An 18,620-nucleotide genomic window follows, 5' to 3' on the forward strand; every position below is an offset into this window, starting at 1 on the left:
GGGTGGTGAGCGGATCCTGGGACGGCACGGCAAGAGTGTGGGATGTCAAGAGCGGCCAAACTGTCCTTGCTTTGACCGGGCACCAATATGTGTTGGCGGTGATTTACTCGCCCGACACGACAAAGATTGCAACTGGCGGATACAATGAGCATGCAGTGAAGATCTGGGACGCAAAAACGGGCGACCTGCTCACCACAGTCCGACAGGATCATCCAGTTTGGAGCTTGACATGGACGTCGGATGGGAAGAAGCTTGTTTCGGGATCATTCCATGGCCCAATTAGGATTTTTGACGCTAGTACTTGGCAGCAGATCGCCTTCCTTGAAGGTCACCAAGACACTGTACGCGGCATCACTTTATTTCGGAATGACCGTCTCCTTGCGAGCGCATCATGGGATGGCACAGCGCGTCTGTGGAATCTCGGCACGAGCCTCCCAGTTGGTGTCACCCTCGAACATGGACGTGACGTGAACTTTGCGGCCTTTTCTGCGGATGGAAAGCTGCTTGTCACATGTTGCGATGATAAAAATGCACATGTCTGGGACGTTCACGCTATCCTCAAAGAAGTTGATGCTGGAGACCTCTTGTCGATATCTGATGTGAGTATCAGCTACCCTTCTTAAGTTCTATTCATTGACAATGTCCACCACTCAAATAGAAGGTGTGTATTATATCTCATGATGAGTCTTCAAGAATGGAGCAACTAATCTCCCATTAGCCGGACGCAGCTGGCACGCCGTCTTTGAGCGTACGTGACGCGTTTGTTCAACTTCTCAATGCTCACAAGATCGACATTCTAGGCGGATGCTACACGACGTCCAGTCCAGATCAAGAACACAAATCGACTACCACAAGGGTTTTTTAACGACACACGAGACTGTGTTCATGTGCGTCGACATAATTTCAATTGACTAATTCTCACCCGCATGCTCTCAGTCCTCTGTAACACGTCGTCCCAGTATTCTCGCACCCTCCTCGCATGCGCGTGCTTTCCTTGATCACATTTCCTCGTTGTTCCGGCGCCCTCATCCGAGCAGCCACGATGCAATAGAACTTCAGCAGCACACGAGGCAAGATTTCATCTCTCGTCGCCAATCCCGTGTCGTGGAAGTTGCGACCGTCAGGGATAAAAAAGTATGTATGTTCACATCATTCACCACACTGTTTGTGCTCATCTACCTTGTAGACCTTGTATGTCGCCCCGCCCCGTAAGAAAAAGACCACAACCAAGGCTGTTCGAACTCCAGGACAGCGTCAAGTTCAAAGTCAAAGTCATGTGTCTGAGTCGTCGCGTCCTCAAGCTACTGTTCCCGCTGCCACCACCACCATCACCACCACCACCACCCCTACATCTGCGACCAGCATGCACTCTGGTCCTACTGCCACCATCAACAACCCCCGTTGGTGGATTCGCATCGTCCTCTTCATTTGCTGCGCGTCCGTGAACTATACCGACAACTGTCACTGATGAGCAGCCTCATCGCGCTCGCTTTGCGCTTTGTGCGTGCAGGCATTTATATTGCCGTGTTTTCACCTTTATAATCTCTCCGTGTTACTGATGTATTCGCATTTAATATCTTGCTTTGTCCTGATACTAGACGACATATAATTCTACCTGTGCGTGCAGAGAGTTGCTTGATGATACAGCGACTAGATCTTGCCTTTACCTCTGCTTGCTTTCAGCTTAAGAATCAGTTCGCTCGTATGGGGATCGACTGATTCGTCTTGAATCGGACACAATGTCCATCGCGACAGGGAAACCCCAACAAGTTATCATCCTACTCGTGCCTAGTTGACTTGTGGCCAATCCGACCAGTCGTATCTGGTTGTAAGCCTTATAATGTTATTTCTGTAGGCGCAATGCGCATATCTTTTCCATCGCGCTGAACTTGGGGTATGTATTGTTGTCGGAATATCCAAGTTAGTGAGTAGCTTATTTGCTTATTGTTCCTTTTGATGCAATTTGTGGGCCAAGCATAGAAGCCACCCACAGTTTTTTTCTGCCTTCGTCTATGATCTGCATAGGGAACGCTGAACTCTACCACTATCTCATCTGCTCCACTGGTCTCTGCGCATATGACAACCTTGCGCGCTAGTTGTGCATAGCTTGACTTCCGATATGGGCGTAGCGCCCAGGAACTAGTCTGTGCTGTGCACAGCATCCAATGACAACGCAGAAGCCACAGGATTTCTAATTATATCGTCTAAACATTCATATAAGACTGGCTCTTCAAGATAGGTAGATCCCAGCGCCATCTAATGTCTGAATCGCTCCGCACTATTAGTACGCCGCCTCTTCTTAAAGTGTCACCATCGAGCTCAGATGTTACTGTCTGATAGGTACAATTGTCAATGTGCCATTTCCACTGGCAGAAAGAGCACCTGCGCCGGATCTAGACCAGCAGCATTTGCACTCTCCCTGTCCTGTATTGGTTATTGTCCCACCAGCCATGGTCGTACCAGAATCAGCCGACGGAGACTCGCTCAATGAATCATTCATCCCGCTTCCACTACCGCATGAACTGGGATCCCCGGCTCCGCCACATCTGCGATCACCGTCTCCTGGCGGACAACGTTACTATCGGGAATGTGCACCTATTATATGCCGCCGTCATAGTCCTGATAGTCCATATTCATCTCCGCAAGTTCTCCGGCGTTCGATCGAGCCATATGAATGTCGTCGTGATGCAGGAGATAATCACTTTCTTCGCCGGTGGCAGAAATGGTAAGATCTCGCTTACATTCGGTCTTCGCTTGCTCAATGGGTTGTGGCGCACAAGGGATCAGTACAATAAGGAGTGGGTTCTCGATATGTATAGGCCCAGGTTCTCTCCGCCCGTTACTATCGACGACTATTTCTATCTCAACATCCGCACCGACAGCCACGGAGGTAAGTTTCGCAATCTAAAAATGTATTGCATAGGATGCACACTGAACAGGTTCACAGAGAAAAGTTCGCTTGTTTTCAGCAACTTCAGTCCAGTCCTAGACTCTTTTCTCCGGTATGTTGTAGTGGAATTTGATGTGTGGGGGTATTGATGCCTTTTTCTCAGAACTGTATTCGTTGACGACAAACGCCTTGAATACCCGATCCATCGACTGTTCCAAAAGATAAAGGCGCTTCAGTCCAGATTGGACGATGCACGCAACATCTTGGGTGGAGAGCAAGTCCCAGAAGACCTAACATCCAAGGCCGAGCTTTTCGGGTTCAATACGTCTTCTGGATGTTAGTTTTCGTGCTGTTCGTCTTATCCAAATAACTCTGATCGCAATGGACAGGCGAAGCAGCCGTTCAGTACCTTACTGATCTCGTGACGCATTTAGGGAAACTGTTGGAGGTCGTGGAAGCGGAATGCAAGCAAACGTGCGTGTGCTCCGGTCTAGCATGTTGTACCTTGTTGTTTATGACCATGCAGGGTCAAGCAATTTGAAGAGTCGCTGTCTAACAACCAAATTTCATTCGACCTTCTTGAGTATTACTACGAGGAAGGAGCGTGGTACACCTACAACTTTGGGAGTAACTTCAAAGACGTGGATGTCGAGAGGCGGATTGTGAGTACTATTTCTGTTCGCTTATTCACGGTTATTGGTGATACACTGCATTAAAGATCGTGGGAGCCTTGAAACGTGCGTGCTTCAGTGACGAGAAGGAGTGAGTGAGCCTTGATGACATGCTCTCTATGGAATCCTGACGGAACCAATTTCAGGTCGCTGGCGCTCGAGATAGAGTCTTTTGGTTGGGATGGTGTGGGTTTCCAGAAGCGCACCGATACGCTCGTTCAAGAGGCTTACCAGGTACTGTGGCAATTCTCCAGCACGCATCTATCAAATGTTCACCTAGCGACTTTAGGGAACTCGAGAAATATCATCCCTGTTTCTTCAACGCACGACAGATGAAACGCTTGTTAAAGTGACTGGTGAGAGCTTTCAAATAACTCTGTCGCTATGATATCGAATCATGATTGTAGAGCGTGGACGACTCTACCTCTCCTATAGCAGAGTTTGGCATGCGGTGTGTAAGTGCCTTACCCACTCCATCGTCATGTCGTTTAAATTACTCCTACCCGTTTGCAGATTACGACGATACACGAACGCTGGACCCGTTATGGTGCGGCGACAACACCGTACAACCACGCATGAGACGGGTTATGATCGACCCAGTTGGATTTCACCGAGCACAGTCAGGCCACAATGCGAATCTGTGAGCAGTTTTCTCACTTCTTCGTACCGAGACTAAGGAGCACAGCAGACGTATGCCACTTCCTGACAACGTGGAGGAGTACGTCGCGCGCCTCCCATACTCCATTGGTGGGTATGACCTCGAAGCACGAGTAAGCAAATTGTATATCTTGCTGATGTTCGAAGTTCATTATGATATGAAGGAGTGGCGAACATTCCGTATGTGGGATTTGAAGCCCGTTGAATCTGATCAAGAGGCGTGGAGAAAATTGGTTATGGACGAAAATACCAAGGTACAGACCATGTGTTCGATATCGTTGAATTTAAAGCTAAATCGTTTATTACAGGATCTTATTAGAGCACTAGTGGATACGACCGGCCGTTCTTTAGGCCTCCCACAACCAGTGCAGCTCAGCAAAGGAAAAGTGTGTTTCGAAGCACCATGATGAATTGTCTTTCGCTTACCAATTCGTAGAATGTCCTTCTCACTGGATCGCTAGGTACTGGCAGAATGACAGCCGTTCATGCTGTCTGCAATCTTTTTAAGAGACCTCTGCTTGCTATCTCTGCTCGCGACTTTCCTGGCAACAAGCTGGATCTAGTGCCGCACATTGCTGGCTATATGTCGGTATGTACAACTTACAGCTTGCATCGCTTCTCTCACGAAACATCGTGATTGTTTAGCTGGCAGCCACTTGGAATGCGGTGATCGTGGTGAAAGATGCCGATGTACGTACCGCGTCCAAAACTTGCATTGTACGATGTCTGAAGACATGCTGCACAGGTTTTCTTGAAGTCGGCGTTTCTACGTGATAGGGTACGTTCTTGACTGTTAAACTATTACTGTTCAAGACCCGATTCTTGTGCTATTAGGATAGTATCAATGCCGCTTTCCGCCAGTTCGAGTCGGATGATTGTATCACTTTTTGGGTAACAACTATTTGTGACAAAGACCTCCTGAGGTCATTTACTGCTGGTGCGTAACTGTTATGTGACCTGCCTCCATTGCTGATTTAAGTAATTCCCTTTAAAGTCGTTGAGTTCCCTGAGCTAGATGCTGCAGCCCGTCGTCGTCTTTGGCTCAGCCACTTTGGTCGCGATGAGCCTGCTAGAATTTTATCGAACAATAGCGAGCGTACGCTTACCAGTTCCTCTTCCGGAGATCAGAAGAAAGCAGACTACTTGGCGCACGTTCGCGATATCGAGAAGCTCTCGTGGTACCAGTTTGATGGTAAATATCATTGTCTACCATGGGATGATAACGCGGTGCTGATAGTGCTATTAGGGAGGATGATTGAGAATATTATGGTCTCCGCGCGAGCGTTGGCTGCCTCGAAGTAAGCTAGCTGCCGTGATGTTGGTCGTACACTGATCATTGTCGTACAGCCAAGAGCATCTATCCACCCACCACGTCAAAGTGGTTATCAAGGCGCAGCGATTGGATAACCTTCCTTTATGGCGCAAGCTAACCCAGTTTTTGACGCTTCCGGTGAAGGTTCTGCGCACGAGTGTGGTGAATTGAACTCTTCGATGATAGTGCTATGTTATGTTCCTAACGTCCCTTGTGGTATGAAACCCTAAAGGCCCGCGTCCGTACTTGCTCGTTTGTAGTACAAGATGTAAATGTACCCATTGATTCACTAACGACACGACGGGCCATGATAGCACTTCTCGGTACTAAGTATTTTTTCGACAATGACGGTGGCTTAAGACTGACGCGAAGTTGATATGGCTCATTGCAGTGCCATGGTGATCGCAGTTATTGCTCTGGTCATACCTAGTCGACCACACGGTACATGTCATCGATCGTTCGTCGAAGAACCGATCACCAATGTGCGATGTGTGCCCGCCATGTTCCAGTTCCACGAACTAGTACAGAAACTAGCTGGACGTTTAGGCCATCATAGTACTAGCTGTTGTAATAGAGGTATTAATTCTACGACACTGCACAATAAATAGGTTGATAGAATCTACGATGTGGGTAATTATTAGAACAGACCTCAGGGGATCTCCTATGTTCTTTACTGGTACCTGTCGAGTGATGTAATGCATTGCCTGTGACGTGGTCTACACTGGTGAGAGTGTAGGCAGCACCTACGGATAAACAAATACAGCCTGAGGAACGGATGGAACACTGTATGCGATGGACCGGGGAGGGCTTCGTTCATATGTTATCGTTATCACAGTTGGGATGTTCAATTCACATTGGAGTGGGCTATGCCCGGAGACTTGGTGATAATCAACTGGAGACCTTCTACCGCTTCCGACTGCTCTAACAACGCTTTGTTCGGCTGACTCCGACCCAAACACCGCCAAACACCTTCCTTGCCTCACCCTCTGCCTAGGGGTCCCTTACTCCAACATCTCGACATATACGCCCTCATTCGGGCACAGCCAGTACTTACCGGGGATAAGTTCTCGTCTGCGTTTGTTCACTCTTCAACGGAGGTGGTGTTGAGATCTTAGTAAAGCGCTCCTATCACCGTACGCTTGGTCTCTGAACCTCTGAGTATGACCTGAGCAATGACTGCGATCATCATGAAACTGGAATGAGCCATATCAACCTCGCGTCAGCCTTGAGGAAAAAAAATATGCCGGGGAAGTGCCACCATTGCTTGTTGTGTCATTGGTGGATCAATATATACATTTACATCTTGTGCCATTGACAGCACACAGCTACCTTACAACCGAGCAAGTCCCGACACGAACCTTATAGGTTTACATATCACAACACATGATACGAACATAACGTGACACCTTGCCATTGAAGAGCCTTTCCATGCTTAATTCACCACACTGGTGCGTAGAACCCTCTCCGGAAGCGTCAAAAACCGGGTTAGCTTGCGCCATAAAGGAAGGTTATCCAATCGCTGCGCCTTCAAAACCACTTTGACGTGGTGGCTGGACAGATGCTCCCGGCTGTACAACAGTTATTAGTGTAAGGCCAGTGTCACGGAAGCAAGCTCACTTTGAAGTGGCCAATGCTCGCGCGGAGACCATAATATTCTCGATCATCCTCCCTAATAACACTATTAGTACCGCGTCGTTATCCAGCGGCAGACAATGATACTTACTATCCAACTGGTACCACGAGAGCTTCTCGATATCGCGAAGGTGCGCCAAGTAGTCCACTTTCTTCTGATCCCCGGAGGAGGAACTGACAAGCGTATGCTCGCTATTGTTCGATAAAATTCTAACAGGCTCATCGTGGCCAAAGTGGCTGAGCCACAGCCGACGACGGGCTGCAGCATCTAGCTCAGGGAAATCAACGACTTCAAAAGGGAATGCTTAGCAGTGGAGGCAAGTCACAACAATGGAGTTACGCACCAGCAGTAAATGACTTCAGGAAGTCTTTGTCGCAAGTAGTTGACACCCAGAAAGCGATGCAATCATAGGACTCGAATTGACTGAGAGCCGCGTTGACAAAATTCTAACAGCACATGGATCGAGTCTTGAACAGCCATGATGCAACAGGAAAGAACATACCCTATCACGTTGAAACTTTGGCTTCAAGAAATCCTGCGCAGCATGTCTTCATAAAGCATACAATGGAAGGGTTTCGGACGCGGTACGTACATCGGCATCTTTCACCACGATCACCGCGTTCCAAGTAGCTGCCAGCTAAACAATCACCACGTCTCATCAAAGAAGCGTTGCACGCTGCGGGTTGTACATACCGACACGTGGCGAGCAATGTACGGTACTATCAGATTGCGTGGTACCAGATCCAGCTTGTTGTCAGGAAAGTCGCGAGCAGAAATAGTAAGCAGAGGTCTCTTGAAAAGATTGCAGACAGCATGAACAGCTGTCATCCTGCCAGTCCCTGGTAATCCACTGAGAAGGACATTCTACGAATTGCTGAGTGAGAGACAGCACGATTATGCTTCGAAACATACCTTTCCTTTGCTGAGCTGCACTGGATGTGGAGGGCCTAAAGAACGACCAGTAGTATCCAGTAGTGCTCTAATAATATCCTGCAACAAACGATTTAGCTTGCAATTCAACGATGTCAGACACATGAGCAACCATACTTTGGTATCTTTGTCCATAATCAATTTTCTCCATCCCTCTTGATCAGATTCAACGGGCTTCAAATCCCACACACGGAATGTTCGCCACTCCTTCATATCATAGTGAACTCCGAAGACCAGCAAGATATACAATTTGCTTACTCGTGCTTCAAGGTCATACCCACCAATCCAGAATGGAAGGAGCGCGATGTACTCCTCCACATTGTCAGGAATTGGCACACTTCTATTGTGCTCCTTAGTTTCAATACGAAGAATGCAACGAACCGCTTACATATTTGGGTTGTAGCCTGACTGTGCTCGGTGAAATCCAACTGGGTCGATCATGACCCGTCTCATACGTGGTTTCAAGGTCATGTCGCTGCACACTAACGGGTCCAACGTTCGTGTATCGTCATAATCTGTCGATGTATGAGCGATAAATGCATATGGTAATGCAGTGGGGATGGCACTCACACACCGCATGCCAAACTCTGCTATATGAGATGTAGAATCGTCCACGCTCTAAAATGATGATTCGACATCATAGCCAGAGTTATCGGGAAAGCTCTCACCAGTCACTTGAGCAAGCGTTTCATTCGTCATGCGTTGAAGAACCAGGGATGATATTTCTCGTGTTCCCTAAAGTTGTTGGGTGAACATATGGTAGATTTGTGCTGGAGAGTTACAACAGTACCTGGTATGCCTTTTGAACAAGTGTGTTGGTGTGCTTCAGGAAATGCACACCATCCCATTCGAAAGATTCTATCTCGAGTGCCAGCTCTCTGAATTGATCCCGTTAGTATTCCACAGAAAGACGTCATGTCCTCAAGGGTCGCACTCACTCCTTCTCGTCACGGAAGCAGGCACGTTTTAAGATCCCCAAGTTCTTAAACGCAGTGTATCATCAATAACAGTAAATAAGCCAACGGGAATAGTACTTACAATCCGCCTCTTGATATCCACATCATTATTTTCGATACCAAGGTTGTGAGCGTACCACGCTCCTTCCTCATAGTAATACTCGAGAAGGTCGAATGAAATTTGGTTATTAGACAGCGACTCCTCGAATTGCTTAGCCCTGCATAGTTATAAACAACAGGGTATGGTATGCTAGACTGAAGCACACGTACGTTTGCTTGCACTCCACTTCCACGACCTCCAATAATTGTTCTAGATGTGCCACAAGATCAGCAAAGTACTGAGCAGCTGCTTCGCCTGTCCATTACGATCAGAGTAATCCAGATATGATGAGCAGTGCAAAACTAACATGAAGGCCCTTTGAACCCGAAAACCTCGGCCTTGGATGTTAGGTCTTCTGGGAGTCGCTCTACACCCGAGATATTGCGTGCATCGTCCAATCTGGACCGAAGTACCTTCATCTTTTGGAACAGTCGATGGATAGGGTATTCAAGGTCTTTGTCGTCGACAAATACAGTACTGAGAAAAAGGCATCGGTACCCACACGGATCAAATTGACGACGACATACTGGAGAAAAGAGTCTAAGACTGGACTGAAGTTGCTGAAAACAAGCGAACTTTTTTCTATGAACATGTTCAGTGTGCGTCCTATGTAATACATTTTTAGTACAGCGAAACTTGCCTCCCTGACTCTCGGAGCGGATGTTGAGATGGAAATAGTTGTCGGCATCTAGAATAATAGGCGGAGAGGACCTATCGAGCACCCACTGCGTGTTGAACTGATCCCTGGTGCACCACAACCCATTGAGCAAGCGAACACCTAATGTAAGCGAGAACTTACCATTTCTGCCACCGACGAAGAAAATGGTCATCTTGTTCCTCACGACACTGATATGGGCTGCTTAAGCTTATCTTGGGACGTGGTGAAGGTGAATATGCGGTGCGTCGACACCGGCGAAATGGCGAAGGTGAATATGAAAAATCACGACGATCACTACGGCGTTGGCTGCCAGCAGATGTCGAAGGTGACCATGTACGATAACTACAGCGTGACCCGTCAGGGGATGGCGATCGCGTATGCGGCAGGGGGGATCCTAGTTCGTGTGGTGGTGGAAGCGGTATGAATGGGTCATTGAGCGAGTCCCCGTCGGCTGATTCTGGTAGGAACATTGCTAGTGGGCCAGCATGCATTACAGGAGACGGAGAGTGCAAATGCCGTTGGTCTAGATCCAACGCAGGTGCTCCTTCTGCGAGTGGAACTGGCACATTGACAATTGTGCCTATCATACAGTAAAATCTGAACTCAATGGTGATGCTTCAATAAGAGACGACGTACTAGTAGTGCAGAGCGATTCAGACATTAGATGGGCCTGGGATATACATAGAACGTATGAAGATCCGGCCTTATATGCAGGGCGGTGAATATCATTAGAAATCTTGCGAACTCCTGGATTGTGTTTAGATGCTCTGCACAGCATGAACTGATTCCCACACACTACGCCAATACCGGAAGCCAAGAAGTACTTACATGCACAACTATTGCACAGGGTTGTCCTATGTGCACACTTTCTCACCGGTTGGGTTCATGGGCCGGTGTTCGAGACCAGTGGGCCAAATGAGATAGTGGTCAACACTGGGCCCAGTTTCCCCAATGCGAATCACAGACGAAGGAAGAAAAAACTGGGGGCTTCTATGCTTGGCCCACATATTGCATCAAAAAGGAACAATAACTTCATAATAAGGCACTCACTAACTTCGAGTGAGCATGGAAACATTCTGACAACAATAACATCCCCAAGTTCGGTATGATACCACTGACGGAAAAGAGATGCGCATTGCGCCTACACCAATAATAATCTCAGGCTGGCAATTTGACTACATAGCCGAAGTAGCATAACCTATCGATGGGCCAGATAAGTACGACTGGTCGGATTGGCCACGAGTCACGAGTGGGATGATAAATTGTTAAGGTTTCATGGTCGCGATGGACGTTGTGTCTGGTTTAAGACGGATTAGATTAGTTGAACCCGGTCATGATGCAGTAAACGAACTGATTCTTAAGCTGAAAGAAAGCGAAGGCATCTAGTCGCAGCATCGTTCAGCGACTCTCTCTGCACGCACAAGGAGAATTAGACAAAGTAAGAAATGCGGGTACATTAGCAACAGAGAGAGATCATAGCGGTTAGAATATGGCAATGGAAATGCCTGCATGCTGCCTGAATGACAAACAGCTCCTTGCTCACCCGTGATGGTTGTAGGTATGATTCACGGATGTGCAGCAAATGAAGAGTACAATGCGAAATTCGCCAACGGGGGTTATCAATGGTGACAGTGGGATGAGAGGGCATACTAGTGGCCTGAGGATGCATGAATTTTTTGAGTTTGATGCTGTCCTGGAGTTCGAGCAGTTTGGGTTGTAGCCTTTTCTTGCGCGGGGGGGACGACATATAAAGTCTATAATGTAGATGAGTACAAGCAGCGTGGTGGATGATTGGGACTACTCTCAGAGTCCTGTTGTCCTGTCAGTCACACCCGATGCGATCCACTCATCCCTCGCTCACCGTGATCTCTGCTCCAACACACTGACCATACCAAACCCCGCGGGTCCAATCTATTTGACGATGATCTTTTGAGGCACGACACTCCTGTGAAGTTCTGCCTTATCCCGCTAATCATCGCATATCTGCACGCCACTCTTCGCCAGGTTCTATAGTCGGAGTGAGCCATGATTCGACGGTTCACTCCGAGGACGTAGGCATCAGCTGAACGCCTGGCAGGTGCACAACACCCTGCTTCCCCTTGCCACTTGGTCTGGCCTTGCGTTATCAAGTTGGACGCTATCGTACGTGTTTCCTGCATCTCAGTAGCTTCACTGTGGTCGGATGTGCTGTGCAGATCTTGAAACTAAGTACATGAGGTAACTTGAGGTTCTGCCACTGCTGGGCTGTGTTTGGTCGCGACAAACACCTGGCACAATTTTCCACCTTCATCTCTTCAACGTTTTCACGTTCGCAAGGGCGGTGTAGCACGCTGCCCCACGCGCTGTACAATGTTGAATAGCCAACTACATGACGGTCCTGACAGGTCACTCAAAGATTCGGACTGCCGCATCCGAACCGTCCAACCGCGCAAGGAATCTGTAATAGTGCGTGCATACGCATCTTCCAAGGAAGGACTCCAAGCTTTCAGGCCTCAGGAGTCAGGAATCAATTGAAAATTCCTGTTGTTGTATAATACTACAGAAAGCAGGATGTTTAACTGACTCGGGATGTATGATGATTTCGTTAAAGTTACTTCTACCACAAGTTACTGTTGCGAGTCGCCGGGACTGTATGAACCGTGATTTATCCACACTTCGTAGGTCGGTGTACTAATTGTACCTAGATAGTATTCCTGCAGTTGAGAACACGATTCAACGCACTCGAAGTGAGTACAAATATGCACAGGATGTGGCTGACCATTGCTCTATCAGAAATATTAGCCTCACAAGCCTAGGCTGACTCTACGGAAGTTCTGTCAGCCTCCTATCCGGAGACATAAAATTCGGACAGCCCGAGCCTTTCTGCCCACTTCAATCTTGTCTTCAACAGTCACTCACAACCTCCACTATCCTCGTCTACATCACCCTCATTTTTCATCGAAACCATGCGTACATTCATTCTTATCGCCACCCTCGCCACGGCAACCGTTCATACCGTCCATGCCATGCCTAGCTCCAGCCTCACGATACGCAGTACCTTCGATGACACTCCAGACTTCACGCACGCATCGCATCCTTCCCACTATCGCACCAAACTTTACCAGGGAAAGAAGCTCATCGGAGGTGAACGGCGGATGGTTCTTGATCAGGCTGCGCCAGGATCCATCCATCTAGCTGAGCCGGGTGAGGAGCAAGAGGCGCCGATCATTAGACGGAGGAAGATGAACAAACGAGGAGTGCTTAGAGAGAGGACGATCAAGAACGCAGACTACGGTTCTGGAAGTGCTCCTGCAGGAGAGGCAGCGGCAAGCGCACACACCCAAGCTGAACCTACTCCCAATGCAACGACCACGCCCGCAGCCGCTCCTGGTCCCGAAACGCCTGATGATGCAGGACCTGCTCCAGCTGCACACGCCTGACACGTTTCGAAGGATGTTTCAGTGAGCAGTCGGAAGAGGCGGTCCCGGAAGCACAGGAGTGGAACTTTGCAGAATCTGGTAACTTTTTGCCCTCGGCCCGAATATCATTGCATCATGTAGCTGGAAGCCCCATTAATATCGAATAGACTGTGTTTTCATCCTCCACAAATCTGGATCATGACTGCCATGAGTGAATGAACGGTAGAGCCTCTGATCAACACGCCAGCTTGGCCACTGGCCACCGCAACCAATGTGTACAGCCACATATTATTCAGCAACTTTTCGGCGCCTATTCTGTGTTCATTAACTTCTCTGGAGTCTGCCGCAGCTCAGCTTCTCGTCTTTCACCTTTATCTCTTACCACAATGAGTTCAAGCCAGTATCCGGTTCCGCCACCATCGTACCTGCCGTCAGGCTCGTCCAGCAAGCCTGCATTTACTCCTCAGGACGATGCCTCCTCGCCGTTGCTCGGTCGCTCCAGGTCTCCAGGGGGTGGGATCTATGACCAGCCCCGTCAGGGCGACCTTCCTGACGACTTCAAGGTATTTTTTCCGAGTCGATATACGTCATGTGTCCCTTCTGACTCTCCCGACAGTATGGTGTCACTGTCTCCGAGAGCTCTGCGGAAGTTCGAAGTGCATTCGTTCGCAAGGTTTACACCATTCTCTGTACGCACAAATGTCTCTTCGTCTGCGAATTTTACTCACCAAGCTACCTTCTGTAGTCTGCCAGATTGTACGGGGTGCTTCACATTGGTTTCTGCGCATATACTCACGATCATCTCCAGCTTGCCACTTGTCTTGTCGCAGGCGGAATCTCCCAGTCATTCTCGGCTATAACTTGGGTTATGGAGCAGTCCGTCCTCATACTTCGAAATGATGCACCGCTGGTATACTGATGATGATGCTTCTTAGCTCCTGGTCATTCTATGTTCCCCTCTTCGGTACCCTGATCAACCTCGGATTGCTGTACTGGAAGCGTCACAGCCATCCCCTTAACCTGGTTTTGCTGTCCACCTTCACAATATTGGAAGCCTTTACACTCGGTGTCGTAACTGCGTTTGTTGATAACATCATTGTTCTACAAGCACTGTATGTCTCGATCGATCTCCTCGTTTTATTGAAGGCTGAGCAATTTGTCAGGCTCATCACGCTCGGTGTTTTCTTGGGATTGACTCTGTTCACTTTCCAATCGAAGGCACGCTCCTCAGACTAATCTATCGCCACTCGATACTGATAATCTCACAGTATGACTTCTCCGGTCTCGCCCCTTGGCTCTTTGGTGGTCTCGTTGCCTTGCGTATGCGTCACGTTTCATATCTAGGCGTTGAAATTAACCCTCGTCCCTAGTCATGACCGGCATGGTTGGCATATTTATCCCCTTCAGCAACACGATGGACATCGTGTATGCGATCGGTGGATGCCTTATCTTCAGCGGCTACATCGTTTACGACACGTATATCATCAACAAGCGTCTCTCGCCTGATGAATTCATCATGGGCTCGATCAGTTTGTACCTCGAGTAGGTCCTTTGCCCTCCTCATGTTTTCCTTTGCTCACGGAATGCTCTCTTTCTAGCTTCATCAACCTTTGTAAGTCATCTCTGCGAGCCCCTATGAATTTCATGTTTTCTAATTATCACTTTCACAGTCCTCAACATCCTCCGACTCCTGAACGACCTTCAGGACCGGTAGATTGTCTTATTTCCAAAAGACGGGAGTGGTGTATTTTAAGTGCTAGTTGGGTTATTGGGCCAGTATCTGTTATTGATGGACGTTCTATGTAGTATACGTATGCGACTGAACAACAGAATGATATGAATTTGATTCGTGTTTGAACTTGTCGTTGTTAGTGACGCACCCCCCTGAGCTTTTCATCGCACCCTAGACCTGGGGAACTGTGCCTGTCACCACATCACCCGTTCACGGAGGTTGTTTCGTCAGCTCATGCAGTGCAAATTACTAGGTATACCAGTCACCAATGTAGCGGTGTTTCCAATCACTTGCCGGAATCGCCACCCTCCCGACAGGGACCATCCATACAAGGCAGACCACACTGTCTTAGCGGGTAGTTTAATAGTATCTGGTGTTTGAAAACAACAGAAATACCATATATCTGTGTGTTAACTTGTCATGAAGAAGCAGCGGAGTGCGTTCAGCGTTAAGCTTCAAGTTCTCAACGCAGTCAGCCGTTCAATGTTCAACAATTGTTACATACCAAATACTTCCCAGTAATAATAACCTGTGTCATTTGATGCAAGTGGACGCCTGATTGTACATGCACCTGGCAGACCTAACCTACAAACAACATTGTTACAGTTCAATTCAAATCCACCTTTGCATCCCCCTGAGTTTCTGTGTGTTAGCTTGTCGTGAAGAAGCAGTGGTAGACTAAGATTTGTTTCATACCGACAATATCGTCATTTGATGCAAGTGGACGTTTCATTAGACGTTTCAATTCATTACGCAACAACTGCATCAGAGGGCTCTGGGTGACTGATGGGATGTGACTTTAGCATGGGGAAATCACAAGGGAGTCATATCGACCATCAGGTACAGGCAATTGTGGGTGAGCCAGACGAAAGCGTGTCAATCATGGCTATCAGAAAAATCGTACGAATACAAATGGGTCCACCCCGAACCAACGGTGTAAATCATCCACATTGCGCTCCTATCAACTCTGACACCCTTTCCTTGGCGTGGCGAGGGGTGAAGATGCAAGGGAACACAGGATGTCTGCATCGGTTAGCTCGGATCAGTTCAACTGCGAGGAACCTCGAGGATGTTCAACTCACGTTGTTACGCCTCCGGTCCACTCCACCCCTTTAGCATCAGGCCCGACATGCCATCCTGGCACGCGTTGCACCCGGAAAATAGCTAAAATATTCACCACTGCGGCGAATAAGGAAGCATCTGCCACGTATCGTCCAACACTGCTGTAGGGTGAGATAAACCAATTGATCGGCAGAATTTTGGAATCGTACCAAACACGCCTTCCAAATCCAAAAGCGAATGAGATGTCGTCACGGCCATGTGTCGACGACCCTTCGACGGCGACTTTCGGCATGTGCCGCTCGGGCACGAACCTCGTCGGGTCAGGATATTTCTCTGGATTGCGCGACATAAACCTTGAATAAGAGGAAATGATTATGGTGCGATTTCTTTTCACTTGGGAAGATATTTCACCATGCGTTAGCCATTACGGTAGCACCTTGTGAAAGAACTTTTGAGCGGAAATACGGCTGTCGGTTTCTGTGGGCCCACCTTTCGGAATATAATAACCTTCATAGACGTCCTCGTTTACCGTGGCATGGGGAATCCCTAGACCCGTGGTTAATGCTCGCGTTAATCAGGGTTTAAGGAAGCACTAGTACTGACCTAAAGGCACGACGGGGAACCACCTCAGCGTCTCCTGTATGACAGCATTGACGTAGGGCATAGAAGCGCGATCGTCCCAGTCAGGTAATCTTTCGAGTTCTCCGATGACAGAATCGATTTCTGCTTGAGCACGTACTTGCACTTGAGGATAGAGAATCATCGCAAGCAGGAACACGTATAAGGTGGAAGTCGTCTGCGCCTCTAGTCAGCCAATAACCAACGTAAAATCACATCTAAACATACCGTTTCCGAGGCAGCTAGAAGCATGGAGAGAATCAGAAATACGTCAAAACATACGTGATTCATTACGAACCAGCATAACCAGAGGCACTGGCTTCCATTATCGCTTTCTCCAGAGCCACGGCCTCCTGTTCATTTTTTGCATGCTCTGGAATACGACACAATGCATCGGACACCATGGATGATGCAGCCGTGCCAGCGGCCTGAGAATTATCAGTATCTAAATGATGATGAGTACCAACAGGCACTTGCCATGTTCTTCTTCACGTGCTCGAAGGGTGTATTCACGACCACGGGAACGAGGGTTCTCTGAAGTAAGGCACCCCTTACAAAGTTTGCTCCAGGAAACCAGGGAGGAAGTTTCTCCACTGTGAGCGTGTAAGAATTGGATTATATCTTATTGAGAATAACAATACGCACGTATCGGGAACTCTCCTACGACAGCTGCAACCTCGGGTCTGAGTTCTCTTACAGATATCTCAAGTGAACGCTCGACAATCGCAATAAAAGGATCATCACGGGGCGCGGTGTCATAGTCATACACGATCGACATGATAATGGACGTGCTGAACCTATGTATGACGTAACGCGAGGCTCAGCACATTACAGCAAATACGTGAAAGGGGATCACTGACGTGTGGAGATGGGCTCCGTACTCCTCCGGTGAGGCTAGTAGGTTTAACACCAAATTATGAGCATTACGCATCTGGATCGGACGGAAGGCAGGTGCCGCTTCTGAACGGAATGCCTGATGGAAGATTCGCCTGTCTATGGAACCGAATAAGCTAGATAAGACAACTCGAAGGGCTGCACTAACGAAGTCTCCACCTGTCCGAGTAGGGTAGAAATATTGATGAAAACTCGACACCGAAACTAGGACTCGTTGAACGATAAGCAAACAAATGATATAGGGGCCTCACAAGTCGAGAACGCGTATAAGCCCTGGGGGTCTCGTGGAATAGTTATGTGACCGACGGTCGAGCAAGTCATGCGCAACTCTTTCGGAGTTGATGATCACAATATCTTGACTGAAGAGCCGAGAATAAACGATCTCTCCTGTGTCACGGTTCATTACATCGATATAAGCAATTTCCATGGCCATACACACCATATTCGACTCCCCATCTTGAGTACGCCAACCATGGATGATTTGTGTCAACTCCGACCACGTTTCCAACGAAAGGAAGAGGTGGGGGACCAGGGGGTAAAGGAAGCCCCTTGGTATCTCTCTTCTTTTGCAAGGATCGCAGGATCACGAAAGAGACGAGCGATAGGAGTGCAAAGACAGACGTGGAGGCCATGACGAAGTTGAACAAGTACTGGGTTACTGTATCTTTGAGCAAAGTCAGCGCATTAATGATTGATATATGATATGCGGTGTATTTGAATTTAGCCGTAAACGGTATTCGGCACCTTCCTGCTGAAGTAAATTATTTTAGCTGCATATGGCAAGTAAACTGGTACGCAAACTTACAATTTCAGTGACCTCGAGAACTTACATAAAAGACTTGAAGTTGATATAATCAAATGTACACGTAGACCTTGGATAGTGGAGCGCTACAATATTTAGAAAGTTGATGTACACTATGTTCACAGTCCCTAGCCTCCTTTGAAGTCAGAGATACATTGGGTGTTGTGTCGACTTCGCTCTTGCACTTGAGCTAATTGAGTCTTGACAACAAGTGTACATGTAAAGCTGTTCGTGCGCGAAACTTTGATTATCGGTGCGGAGATCGAGAGGTGTGTAGTCTCCCTTAGCTAGAATGAAGATAGTCGTT

General features: G+C 48.1%; 5 protein-coding genes across 5 annotated transcripts; 3 read left to right on the plus strand and 2 right to left on the minus strand.

The window, feature by feature from the left end:
- Window positions 1-2,487: 2,487 nt before the first annotated feature.
- EDB91DRAFT_1297671 (uncharacterized protein) lies at window positions 2,488-6,160 on the plus strand (the record flags this gene model as incomplete). Its single annotated transcript, XM_041324936.1, has 20 exons — window positions 2,488-2,890; window positions 2,948-3,002; window positions 3,054-3,226; window positions 3,280-3,364; window positions 3,417-3,552; window positions 3,609-3,652; window positions 3,708-3,795; window positions 3,851-3,917; window positions 3,969-4,016; window positions 4,075-4,201; window positions 4,250-4,331; window positions 4,383-4,472; window positions 4,527-4,604; window positions 4,655-4,807; window positions 4,864-4,908; window positions 4,964-4,996; window positions 5,053-5,155; window positions 5,213-5,410; window positions 5,465-5,516; window positions 5,566-6,160. 20 exons carry the CDS (start codon window positions 2,488-2,490, stop codon window positions 5,699-5,701), a joined length of 2,196 nt encoding a protein of 731 aa, XP_041181979.1. The 3' UTR covers window positions 5,702-6,160.
- Window positions 6,161-6,962: 802 nt separating this feature from the next.
- On the minus strand, window positions 6,963-9,979 carry EDB91DRAFT_1078092 (uncharacterized protein; the record flags this gene model as incomplete). Its single annotated transcript, XM_041314982.1, has 20 exons — window positions 6,963-7,098; window positions 7,148-7,208; window positions 7,254-7,451; window positions 7,507-7,609; window positions 7,666-7,698; window positions 7,756-7,800; window positions 7,857-8,027; window positions 8,076-8,153; window positions 8,211-8,433; window positions 8,482-8,608; window positions 8,664-8,711; window positions 8,762-8,828; window positions 8,884-8,971; window positions 9,032-9,075; window positions 9,132-9,267; window positions 9,320-9,404; window positions 9,457-9,626; window positions 9,677-9,731; window positions 9,799-9,927; window positions 9,949-9,979. The coding sequence occupies 20 exons, from the start codon at window positions 9,977-9,979 to the stop codon at window positions 6,963-6,965; spliced, it is 2,028 nt and encodes a 675-aa protein (XP_041181980.1).
- A 2,773-nt stretch (window positions 9,980-12,752) lies between these two features.
- On the plus strand, window positions 12,753-13,226 carry EDB91DRAFT_1243543 (uncharacterized protein; the record flags this gene model as incomplete). The annotated part of the gene is made up of 1 exon (XM_041322309.1): window positions 12,753-13,226. The coding sequence occupies one exon, from the start codon at window positions 12,753-12,755 to the stop codon at window positions 13,224-13,226; it is 474 nt and encodes a 157-aa protein (XP_041181981.1).
- Window positions 13,227-13,480: 254 nt separating this feature from the next.
- On the plus strand, window positions 13,481-15,147 carry EDB91DRAFT_1104412 (UPF0005-domain-containing protein). Its single transcript, XM_041317386.1, has 10 exons — window positions 13,481-13,768; window positions 13,822-13,894; window positions 13,951-13,961; window positions 14,014-14,081; window positions 14,141-14,317; window positions 14,369-14,423; window positions 14,474-14,525; window positions 14,576-14,747; window positions 14,804-14,817; window positions 14,876-15,147. Exons 1-10 carry the CDS (start codon window positions 13,592-13,594, stop codon window positions 14,917-14,919), a joined length of 843 nt encoding a protein of 280 aa, XP_041181982.1. The 5' UTR covers window positions 13,481-13,591; the 3' UTR covers window positions 14,920-15,147.
- Window positions 15,148-15,878: 731 nt separating this feature from the next.
- Window positions 15,879-18,143, minus strand: EDB91DRAFT_1243545 (cytochrome P450; the record flags this gene model as incomplete). Its single annotated transcript, XM_041322310.1, has 14 exons — window positions 15,879-15,960; window positions 16,020-16,157; window positions 16,209-16,352; window positions 16,411-16,435; window positions 16,489-16,545; window positions 16,603-16,795; window positions 16,846-16,859; window positions 16,916-17,045; window positions 17,110-17,210; window positions 17,263-17,414; window positions 17,478-17,610; window positions 17,660-17,715; window positions 17,763-17,898; window positions 17,951-18,143. 14 exons carry the CDS (start codon window positions 18,141-18,143, stop codon window positions 15,879-15,881), a joined length of 1,554 nt encoding a protein of 517 aa, XP_041181983.1.
- Between the last annotated feature and the right edge of the window lie 477 nt (window positions 18,144-18,620).

This window comes from Suillus paluster (assembly GCF_016628075.1).
Source record: "Suillus paluster strain FC165 chromosome Unknown EDB91scaffold_5, whole genome shotgun sequence".
NCBI lineage: Eukaryota > Fungi > Basidiomycota > Agaricomycetes > Boletales > Suillaceae > Suillus > Suillus paluster.